The following is a 12,713-nucleotide window of genomic DNA, read 5'->3' as shown; positions in this document are numbered from 1 at the left end:
TTTAATGCTGTAAGATTCCACCTACTTCCCCCACTATTCTCCAATCTCTTTACTTTAGTCAGGAATAATAACTAAGCCTTAAAAAAAACCCAAATAAACAAACAAAAAAACTCCCCCCAAAAACCACAAACCCAAACAAAAACCAACCCATCACCAACCAAAAAAAAGTGGCCATCATTTATTTGATTACACTTTGTGCATCAGAGGATCTTTTGCCAGCATCCTTATACAAAATAAAATATAAAATAATAAACTGTTCATACTTGCTTTCTTTGGAGAATGCCAACTAATACTTCAACTGATTTTTTTACCACTTAACTGAAAATTTTAGTACTGTAGTTTTTTTTAAAAAAATAATAAATCGATTACTTAAAAAACTTGTACCAGCAAGAACGTTCTATTTTTCTATTTAAGGAGAGTGAGAAAAAAAGCCAAACATGTTTAATAGGTTCAATTTTTTTTTTCTGTATTGTATAAAAGAATTACAGAATAATAAGACCACAGTACTTACTTAGCCATGAGTTTTGCTATTCGATGACAGTCATTCTTGTCATAAAACCAGATACTGTAAATTGACACTTGAAAATAAGAAAAGAAAAAAAGCAAGCATAAGACAAAGGTTAAAATAATCAAGTCAATAGCAATAAAGCAAAAACCCAGCAGCTCATTAAATCTGCAACATAGGAATTACCATCAATTTCCACTCAAATATTCTGTGACCAACTTCTGTTTATAAAGTAATCAGAAATAGCACATGTGCAAACACAAATACAACTTCAGTCAGATTAAATGCAAGACCTACAAAATGCTGATCCTGTTTATAAATAGAAGTGGCAGAAAAATAAAGTTTAACTACCAGATGCCTTCTTACTACAGTTGCAACCTTCTGTTTTGAATTACTGACTGTACCATTTAAACTAGGCTAAAGAATATCCTTTTTTTTTTTTTAACCACTCATCTTTAAATTTGTCAATTTTTGAAGCTCAACAAAAATATTAAAGTTTGAATTACAGCATAACAGTTCAATCAGAGGCTCTCCAGAAGGTTCCCTCTCCAAATTATTTTTTTAAAGAGAGATGTAATTTTATAGGAAGGAAGCAATACCAAAGCTCCAATCACACCATCACATTAATGGAGCAGCTTAAAACTAGATTCCTACTGAACCCTACTCTTTGACAGTATCAAGGACAAAGCAATGAGTGCAAAAGGGTTCCAGCTCAGCAAGACACTAAGCCCTATTCTGGCTTTCAGAATAAGTAAAATTCCACTGAAAGTTGCCAGAGTTGGAGCCTGATCACGGAGCTGAAGGATATTCCGTCAGAGGGAGTAACTTTGTTAGTAGTACCAGGTACTATTTCTTCATCAGCAATCCCACTTCAAAGAAGCCATTTTTACCCACACACGTACTCATCTCACTGTCCCCACAGTTGTGCCAACACAACAGATCTGCAGAACTCTTTTCAGAACTGTATTTAATCAAACCCACAAAGCAGGTTATTTTAAATCTTGGTTCACCTATCAAGTTTGTCAATGCTTAGTGTGCAAGTACATCAAAGGCAACTGGACACTTTACATGTTACCATTAACGTATTTTCATTTCTGAAAAAGACACTTTTAGCATTTTAAAACTCATCTTTATACCGCAGTTCATGCCAATGTTTATGAAGTTGAAATCACTAGCTGATTATAAAAATATGACTTAAAGTGAAGGAAAGTAATGTTTAAAAAAACAAACAAACAACCCAACACACAAAACCCCACAACCTTTTCCAGCCAGATGTAGATTTTTATTTCAAAGTGAAATCTTCCCCCCACTTTTTTCCTTCCTCAAAACACTCAAAAACTTCAACCAAAGCCCACTCAAAATTATTTCAAGCCACAGCAAAGAGGCACTTATTTACCAAACTTTTTTCTAGACCTTCCAGTTATCTTAGACTTACTGTGTTTGACCAAAACCCTCAAAAAGCCATGCCCACAATTCATTTCTATAACAATATCCTAAGACAAACTGAAGTTCTACTTTGCTTTTTTAAAAATTTTATTAAACAACAACTATATTCATTTGGGTGTTTGTTTCTTTAGAAGTCACAGCTTAAGTAGACAACAAAGCTTTTCAAGTCATAAACAAAGAAACACAGCACAATTTAAGGAACTTTCTTCTTACAAAAGATATAAGCCAATTAGAAAAAAAAGCATTTCATACATGCAGCCAATGCTTATGAAATATTTATTAATATTTACAGTTTAATACAACTGGATTGTCTACTGCATAGAAACCTGAAGATGTTTCCAGTCTGAGCTATTTCTTTAGTCATGTAGCATATTTTAACACTGAAGAAAAGCTCTTTCCCTTCCCTGACTTCATTATCAGACAAACTGCCAAGAGAAGAAAGCTTCTTCAAAAGCATACTTGCTGAAGAAATGAAGATAAGGAACCTATAGTGATATCTTAATGGGACAAATGATAACAGTCACACTCAATTCTGCCAGAAACAGGCCTACACAAGACCAGAACTAGATCCAAATCTCAGTTTGGTGTACAGAGTATCAGGCTTTTTTCCACTTTATACTACTGGCAAGCAATCATAGGGAGTCACTGCAAAACATTAACAGTATTACAAAGATGTAAAGCAGATTGTGAACAAGTAAACTTGGGCATTAACTTAGATATGGTCCAACAGGCTGGAATGTTTATCTTCCTCTTTTCAAAAGAGGACTCACACTTGTACTATCGGTTCAGCTCCCTTGCCCCAGAAGTATGTGTATGTGCGTGTGTGTGTCCCAACTGCATTACTATTTGATGTATTTCTTACATGCATGCAGTGTTAGCTGTGAACATCCTTTTATTAGAAACAGAGTTGGTACTTACCAGTCCTTTTCAAATCTGTGATCTTTTTACCACACCCAGCATAAACGTTAGCTGAACATTCGTATATCATACTGCAGTTCTTTTAAGAGTTTGATCTAACAGAAGCCACTAAATCAAGTGACTCATTTTTCCATCAGTTCCAACACTTTCCATCCAGCTTTTTTCTACACTGAATGCTGGGCAGCATCTTTAGTAATCAAGTAGAAGCAGTTTGTAATCACCAGCAGCAATATCTTTCAGTTGGATTCACACTACATTTTGACACACGTGAAGTCATAAGTAACCCATAATACAGACAAATCAGATTTAATAAAATTGAAAGAAGTAATCAGTTATCTTCATCTACATTCTTCTCTGACATATGTCATTTTTATTAGAAACACCAACCCACAATGATTTATCTAAACATATAACACAAATTCTCTCCAAACTTGACTGGATCAATCAATAAAATTTGATTGAAATTGCTATGGGAAAACAAAAAGATTTTGAGGAAACAAAAGCATTATGGAAGTCTTCCTGCTCAAGCCTAACAGCTGGATGATACCAAAAGAAGGTCTTGGTCTCTTCTATATTGTGCTCCCACTGCTTCATGGGGCAGTCAGCTTACTGTTCCCATGCTGCCCAGTCAGCAGGTCTGAATTAAGAGTGCGGATAGCAAAGTGCCACAGTGAGACAGAAGCCTCACTCTTTGACTGCATAAAGTGAAGTTGCATCCCAAAGCTGTAGTTTCACTTCAGTTTTCATTGTAAGTTAACAGAAAGGAGCAGCATCACCACCCTTACATTCCCACAACTCTGCTGATAACTCATCCTACCCCAATTCACCCCTTTCCCTTATGTCAGCTGGATACATTTTAGTCCAGACCAGTTCCTTGACACTGCACATCAGCTTCACAAACATGCCATCTAGCACAAGAGAGGGTGCTGAAACAAGAAGCTGGGGGCAGCACAGTAAGGCAAAACTGTTAAAATGTTCATGAAACTCTAGCCTGAGAATGCTATGCCAGAAATGTACATGGGACTCATCAGTACTGCCAGTTTCGGAGATTCCAGACACTGTCACTCTCTTGCCTTAGGCAGTTCAGCCATTTGTGCAGATACAGCTTTATCTCATTCAAAAAGATGATCCATTTAAAAGTTACCTTAAATAGTTGGAAAAGCTGACAGAAGAGAGAGCAAAAGTTTTATTTTACAGTTCCAATTTAGATACTGCTATACAATGAGGCAGAACAACTGGGAGTGGAGGACAATAACCTTTCAAACTCTCTCTGGAAAGAAAGGACTCTTATTTTGAAACCCTTCCTGTAAGGTAATCATGGAAATCAACTTAACCCAATCTCAATCCTATAAAGAAAAGCACATACATGCATCGTTTTACACTTCAAATAGAGTTTAAGGTAAAAGCACAGAAAGCAATCTCTCTCAAAGCTCCTATTTCTTCCAGTAGCAAGGTTAGCTGAAATGCCACCTCTCAGCCAATCTGCTCTAATATCTTCTTCACCGAGATTCCTCATTCACTATTCGTATTTTCCTCTATTTAAACATTAGCCTGCCACACAGATTTATAAATCATTAGAATTAATTTTAAAAGTCCCTCCCTTTCTTATTGTTTTGAATAGCTAAGGCCATTTCACAAATACAGTTCACAGCACAATCCCACAAGCAGTTGCACTGGAGTAATTCAGCAGGTGTGTTGTCCCAAAACTTGTGGGATCTTTCACCCAGTGTGCAAGCCAGTAACACAGAGAGTTGAGGTATTAGCTGTTTATTGCTGGTTCTGTGCAGAAAGGGGTGCTGGGGGTATCCCTGCAAAGCTAGCACACCCAGCACAAAGTCATTCATTTATATGTTGTACATCAGCATAATTACCATACTCGCTGTTTATCTACTTTTTACTGGTGCCCGTAGTTCCATATTTTAAAGCTGACTGGGGTATAGTGTCCTCGCCTTCATTTAAAGGTGCAGTGTCTTTTAATTTTACTGCACAAGCTCAGTGGGTGAGGGTCTTCAGGTGGAGGCAGGTATCCTAACTTCTAGAGGTGTGGTCTTCATATTATAATTAGTTAAGTTCACCTAAAGGGCACATTTTAAACTGATTCATGCAGTATGGCCAAGCTTCTTGGGCAACCAGCCCACTAAAGTTTATGGTTCCTAGTTTTAGGTCAATTTGTTCTTTCTATTCCATTGTCTTGTCAAGTGTTACTTACCCAAGTGATTTACATTGACTACTTACCTTTAGTTCCCCAAGTTCGTAAAAAATGATGACCATAAAGATTTCAGTATCAGTGGCAAACAGCATCCAAGATCAAGAACACTTTAATGAACCACCATATGACAAAGTATAGTGTGGAATGAGAGGGATTACTACTTTGCAACACTGAATCAGAGTAGAAAACCCCTTCCACTTAGAGTGCCATCTTTGAGGTCAAACAAAATATTTTTAGAACTTCTTAACAGCTTTCAATGATTCCTCCCCCCCCAGCTTGCATTGGTTCTTCCGCTATAAAGTTATCAAGAACAGGCTCCTTTCTTATCTCAGACTAAACCACTGGGTTAATGTGCTTGCTGGAGAGCCATTCAGCTTTGGCAATCACAGAGATATGTTATACTTAATGCGCTGCCAGCTGGGAACAAAGGTTGTAATGAGAGACTTTCCTTACCAGTAAAGATGCCCTGTTTTGAAACCAGCCAGGAGCTCTTTCAAAAAATTTGAAAAGCCATTTGAAATAACACAACTAATTTTGCTTTTCTGAATATAAGTTTGTTTAATTAATGATAATACAAGAAGCCCTGAAGATAGCACTTTGTAACTGAGTTCTCCACTTAAACGTATAAACCCCTCCAAAATCTATTATTTTTGTTTTACTAACTCTTACCCTTAGACAGGAATAAGAAGCAAGCAAGAAAAAAAACCCCACACCCAAAAAACCCACACCAAACAAGGACCATTTATTTTAATACCTAAGTTTTATGCTTAGCATCTGTCTTTTCAGCACCATGGAAATCAATCTGCCTGACCTCCCAAGTGAACTAGCTTGGATTAAAAAGCCTTTTAATCAAGACCAACACCAGCGATACAGAGGGAAAGTTATAAACGAGAAAGACTTAGAAGAATACTTCTTGCAGACTTTAAGAGGTAAGTTGGCCATTGCTTAAAACTTTGACTAATTTTCCACTATTATTAAGCAAACTGTCAACTTTCAGCTCCAAATTCTCACATTACAGATTGAAAGTACTGAACTTTGAGATTGGACTATTACTACTGTTACTGGCAGAACTGTATGCATTTTTTTAAACAGAGTTTAACACACTTTTCACAAAATACAGACAAGAGGAAACAAGCTTAGGTTCATTAAAAAAAAATAGGTCAATAGGATTCAGTGCTTCACGAACAAATACTCCAAATACTCTGAAGAATGTGCATGCATCCAGAGGGAAAGTTAGACCAAATCAAATGTACCCAGCAACACATAGTGCAGATTAAGCAATAATAAATAGCACATTAAGTATGAAGTTTAATCTAAAAATTTCTACATTTTAGGAGGAATTCTAAATTTAAAATGTTACCTAAAGTCAAACAATTTCTTTTCATTTTGGTAATTTCTTAATTTGTTCACATTTGGAAATACTTGTTTTCTTTAATTCTCTCTAACAATGAAAAGTAGAATACCCTTATTTCTATTTACCACTGTAACTGGTATAATGCTTCACAGCTTCTTAGTCACACCCTCTGTCATTTTTGATTTAGGATCTGATGCCTCATGAATAAATGGTGTAAGTTTTCAGGCAGCATTATATACAACTTTTAAAGTAGACATAGCCTTTCTCAAAATTTTGGGTTTAAATATTCTTTTGGGGCTTGAACTGTATTATGTAGCCAGAATGATTTTGAGAAAAAAAAACCTGGAGTTGGGAAAGACTTCTCCATTAACAGCTAAAATAGTAAAAACGTATTATTCTGGGGGTGGGGGGAAGCACCTCTACATGTCTTGCATCTAACCAGACTAAGAAGTAACAAATTGACCCAAATTCCTTCCATTTCACTCAGTGAACACTACAAATGGTAGATATAAGAAAGGAACTTCTTATAGTATTACTTGGTCTATCCTCCTTCCAGAATACCCATGAAAGACTCCTTCATATCCCACCCTGCAAAAACAGGGGATGACCCCCCCCCTTCAAAAAAAACAACCTATGAAAGGTAAGTCAGGCCTCCTTTCCTATGAGAATAAAATGGCAATTACCTACTCTTGTTCTAAGAGTTTGAAAAAAACCCCCTTTGTGCAATTGGATAAATCATCTCAGGTCTACAGCTTAACAAAAGTAAGTTCTGATATGCAGCAAACTAAAAATTCCATTGTATATTAAAAATAAGTATTTGAACAAATCAAACTATAACAAGAATGGTAAAACCCACCAAAAATATTATGATCTAGCATGACAGGCAAATCATTCTTATAGCCTCCAGCCAAGCAAAAATAATGTTTATATACTGTTTGCAAAGTTCCTCACATAACTTCTTAGCGGCTCTGCATACACTGGAGTACATCACTTAATACACTTAGAACAGCTCTCATGCTATTTAAGACAGAAATGCCAGAGGTCTGATTTGGTATACATAACAGACTTTGCCCTTATTATCTTCTTAAGTCAAGACAGAATCCCAGAACAAAGTGAAAACGTGAAGTTTATAAAACAGTAGTATCATATTCAGTTATAAAGATTGTTGACATGGAACCTTCCCCAAATACGTGGTGGCACAATTTTGCTTTGATCGTCTTCGACTACTTCTACTGTGCCCTGGGAAAGCGTAAGCCAGGATTTGTCATTGATCCTGTTACAACCTAAATATACAGGCACAAAATATGTTTGTCTTTGCCAAGCAGCAGCATTAAGAAACAGGATTTTAGATTTTTATCAGGTAGTCTGAACCATTCCCCATCTGTAAGCTAAGGAAGCCGAATCATCAGTTAATCATTCAGCAATCTTAGCAAGACAACTTAGTTCTTAAGAGTTTCTAATGAGCACAGTAGATTTCCTCAAGCAGGATACAAAAAAAACCCAAACCACTACAAGAAACAGGGCTGTTGCCAACACTGCATATAAGAGCTAGTTTTTCCCTGCACAACCTAGCAGTCCACCCTCTTTCAGTCATTAAAGGATCTCAGAAGAACTTCACATTAAGCCATTAGAGATACACCACTTTATGCCCTTCGACATACACATTACATTAACCACTGGCTTAAAACTCCTATTTGAATTAGTCCCCAAAATGCAAAGGTTTTTCATGCCAGCAGGCAGCTAAGCAGAAGTGGATACCCTTCCGCATGAAAAGAACTTGGACAAGAATCCCCTAATCTACCCACACAAACATGTTGAAATTTGTCTGCAAATCCAAATGAATCCTGAAGGTTTTTTTGGTTTGTTTTTATTTTTTTTTAAAGTTTCACAAATACTATGCAGATAGAGGCAAACAGCTTTAACACTAAACATTTCAATCATATAATTTGTTTTTTTCTAACTAATTCAGGGGACAAAATTCAGAAAATTTGGGAAACTGCATGTAAGGAAGACAATCCAAAACACAACTAAATGCAAAATGTCAGGGTAGTTAGTGATGCTGAAATTGTAAGGAATAAAAGCTTAGATACTGTTTTCTATGCTTTTAAGCTGGTATTTGAACAAAGTGAACACTAGCAGAGCCCACAAAAACTCATCTGCTGTTTATTTGTGGCACTTGGGGAAATAACTAATTACATACTAACTACATTAAACATTCTGGACATGCTACCACCCTCTTCCAGGAGACAGGACACAGCGACAAAATAAAGGACAGTTTCCAACCAAAGTCTTTTAAAATGACAATGGGAAAAATACAAGAGGAAAAAAACCCCAACTCTTGATTACTTCAGAATGCAATTATTTCCCATATCCAGTCTATAGTATTTTCCTTGCTCACCTTTGTATGAATTTCTTCCTTCCTCTTACTTTTCTCTGTCTTCTCTATCCTAACTCCCATGAGCCTCCCACAGATCTTACAAAATAGTGTCCCATAGGAAAAGGAGAGCTTTCATCAATGAAAGGCATATAATTAGCTTTAGAGGTTTCTAATGAACTCGCACACAGCCTACCTTCTCTGATTGCTTCTGTTAAGTGATCCTCTAGTCACTCCCACTAGCATACACCATGGTAATTCCACAGCAGCTCCTGCTTCCTGATACCATCAGCAGTTCCAACAAACAAATGAATCAACTTCCTGCTTCCCCTATGTCACCAATCCCACAATTGCAATTGTTTCCTCTACTGCCGCCTTGTCGGCCATCCTAACCCTACCACCATCATCTACAGCTCCTCTTCCTTCCAAACCAAGCAACCTGCTTAAACATCCAACTCAATGCAATATTTTTTCCCCCCCTCCCAATTTCTTGCCAGTCATTTACTTCCCTAATCTCCTAGGATTTTCAATTTACTGAGAAGTTTTGACCTTTTCCTCTTGATGACACTTACAGAAGGAGGATTGCTAAGACTATTAAACAGAGGAGACCACCTACCTTAAGCTGTTCTTTGTCATTGTAATGGAGTCTATCCTACTCCCCACAGATCCTAGAAGCTTTCCAAGGGGGAAACAGGAAGGGATTAACATTTGACTGTTCTTCTAGGTACACTGAAGCCTAGTCAAAGCAGTGTTCCTATCTGTAATTCAAGGGGACATTCCAAAGGAAGATGACATTGTGTTGAGGTAGGACTGCACCCAGACAGCGTACAGGTTCTCCAAGTAATTCAGTAAGGGGAACCCATCACTAGACAGCAGCAAACTAGTTTCAAGAAATTTGGCTATAAAAGAGGACATGAAATGATACCTTTGTATCAGGAGGACCCTCTGCTCTGTGGGGTGCCTTTTATTTATCTACTTAACCTAATGTGAATTTCATATATGCACATACTCCCTCTTCCTCTCTTAAAAGGCTACATAATTTATACTTTGAGCTCTTTGGAGTAACAGGACTTTTAGTGTGTACCTAATTGGAACACGGTACACCAGGACTCTGAAGCTCGATTGATGACCCAAACCACTACCAGAATTCAAAGAGTAGCAGGAAGATACTGACTACTATTTTACCACTTACCTGTGCAACAACTATCCCAACACCCAGACTTGCTGGAGTCTAGACTCCAGGAAATTTAGTATAGACATCTGTCTCCTGAGTCCAAAAACCTACTGTGGAGAAAGAAACCTTCAACCTAGAGCTGAGCAATGTTCTCAACTTCCTCAAGCAGATACTGATTAATATTTAATTTTTTGCTTGCAAAAGAGGAAGCCCTTAGAACTGTTCTTGGTGTTACATACTTTCAAAATCTATCAATCTTCATTATTCTTTCATCGTTTTTTATTAATGCTATAGCACTGTATATATGTTTAGATTAAACCTATCAGTTCATTAATTAAAAAAATACAGGAATACTGAACTTTGTTAGTATATCCTCTTTTTATTGAAAGCAGGTGGTCATCGCAATATAACAGCACAGCTATTTAAGTAAATCTAGCACTGTAGACAGAAAACGGACATTTCATTGGAACCTGCCCCATTACATTATACTTGAAACAGACATCACAGTAGTCAGAAGCGGTCTAGGTTATAAAAAAGAACATAAAGTTTATACGGATTAAAGAAAGTTATACTCACAGCTAGCATTTCTGTAGAGAAGAAAAGGTTCATGGAGCTGAAACTCCAAATCTTTATTTACTGGTTCAACCAGGTTGTGCATGTTCAGTCGATTCACTATCGTAAAACCATGATAAGGAGAAGCTGACCTATTGTTTCAATTAAAACAAAACCAAGCATTAATACCTTGATCAATGTATACAGTTTTCTGAAACAGAGTTATGAATTAATCTTCAAATCCCCATTGCTTTATTAGGTGAAGCTTTAGCAGTTCTGAAGCTTTAATAATTGTTCTTCTATGCCATTTCTTGGCATGCCAACTAATTTCAATTTAAAACTACGCTTACCTCAAAGTAGGATTAGGATTAACATTACACTTCTACATTGCTAAACTGCTGAATCAAAGATATGCCTCAAAAAAAATCTATTCAAAAAAACTAGGGCAGGTCCAGGATTAAAATGCAAGTGTATTCAACACTTCACATAAGATCGTTTTGAGACATTTTAGAATCTTTTATTAGAGGAGAAAAAACAAACAACTTGCAGAGCAACATTTACCTTACTGTAAACAAGTACGACAATAAAAAAAGCTGTTGGTTTAAATAACATGAAATACCCTTAGAGGGGAATCATAAGCACTCATTTCTTCCTGAAGGCATACTGTTAAAATAAAGATGTAACCCAGTGTCCTCAAAGTAGATATTAAATTATTCAGAATTGTATTGTTTAGTGAAACAATTTTTATGATCTAGATTTTTGCTAGACACCAGGTGGAAAAAGAAAACATCAAGCAAGCAAGCACTGGAAGTTCAAGATAGTTTTAGATCTGTTTTCTCTTGCTGCATGAATGTCATGTCAGCGTACTCAGCTATGGCTGTAAGGAGTTATATAATCAACACAGCAGCATGATGAAGGCAAGAGTAAAAATCAGATATAATTAGCTAGTAAATGTTAAGATTTCTGTAAAGATGTGGCCACTTTTACCAAACGATCAACAACAAAATCTCTCAAGAGCTTCTAAGGAGAGGGCACACAATCCTTACCATCAGAAGTTCATCTTTTAATGTGCCTAACAGAACTTGTTTGAAATAATCACCAAATCACATAGAAACTTTTTGCTTAGTTTTTTGGTATTTAGTTTGGTTGGCTTGCTTACACTAAGTATTTCCAAGCTTGGAGCTAAAGTAAAGTAGACAGGAATGGGTTACTAGTACCCCTTCACAGTGCCCGGATAAAATATTTTAAGGACCTACTCTACAACAGTCTGTTTCAGGACGGGTTAAGTCTGCATTATTTATATTGCTTACATTCAACAGAGTGTTATTTCATTGTTAGATTTTTTATTTGCTTGTAATTTAAAACTTAAATCCATGACGGGTTTTATGTGCCAGCTCTCCCCACCCACCCCTTTGCCCCATCCCATATAACTGGAAATTTCTTTCATGGTTTTAATGAGGAAATCAAGTAGCCCCAAAAACTATACACTAGCAGATCTCCAGCTTTTAGGCAACTTTGTCCATTTACAAAGATTTCTGCCATTTCCCAACAGTAAGTTAGGACAGATTATTTAATTTCTCAACTGTATTATTTTCATAATCAGCTTTATGGATTTTAGGAGACAAAGGAAGACTCAACATTTAACAAACTTAATACATTAACAAATGCTATTAGATTAACAAAATAAGCTTGATAAGCTAGGGTTTTATGTGGACACATATGCAGCATTCATCAAGTTTTATGATTTTTTCAGCAGTACTTTTAGGTGCTTTTGACAGAGTTATTCACCTAAGTGCAGAGTTTATTCTTTTCAAATGAGTATACAGACATTAACAGCTGGACAAATAAGTAATTACGAGTTTACTGGATGCAGTAACTCCAGTATGAAAGCTACACATGGAGCTATCTGAGGTACTGTTTTCTTAAGGAAGGAAAACACCTCCCTCCCACCCAAAAAAACCCAAACCAAACCAACTTACCTTTTGTACACAAATAAGGTCCCTTCTATGTCGGTTTTCTCCTACAAAAGACAGCAGTTGCATTTAAGGGATATGCTTGTTCACATAGTTATGTAGCTTTCGTCTAGCACTTTAATTACAGAGATTTACAATATCCTTATCTTTCCATGAGGTTTGACATCATAGGACCAAAAATATGATTTCTTACTTTCAGAAACTACTT

General features: G+C 36.5%; 1 protein-coding gene across 1 annotated transcript in view; it reads right to left on the bottom strand.

Annotated features, from left to right (window-relative positions):
* Positions 1 to 12,713, bottom strand: part of DCP1A (decapping mRNA 1A) — a 39,729-nt gene that overhangs the window by 25,814 nt on the left and 1,202 nt on the right. Inside the window, exons 2-4 of the mRNA XM_069812337.1 lie at positions 12,512 to 12,552; positions 10,557 to 10,684; positions 512 to 578 (exon numbers count right to left, since the gene is read on the bottom strand). Of these exons, the coding sequence (XP_069668438.1) occupies positions 512 to 578; positions 10,557 to 10,684; positions 12,512 to 12,552 (236 nt within the window). The remainder of the gene's footprint in view (positions 1 to 511; positions 579 to 10,556; positions 10,685 to 12,511; positions 12,553 to 12,713) is intronic.

This window comes from Haliaeetus albicilla, chromosome 24, assembly GCF_947461875.1.
Source record: "Haliaeetus albicilla chromosome 24, bHalAlb1.1, whole genome shotgun sequence".
Classification (NCBI taxonomy): domain Eukaryota; kingdom Metazoa; phylum Chordata; class Aves; order Accipitriformes; family Accipitridae; genus Haliaeetus; species Haliaeetus albicilla.
Note: the sequence above shows the minus strand (reverse complement) of the source record. Positions and strands in the feature narration are given on the sequence as shown.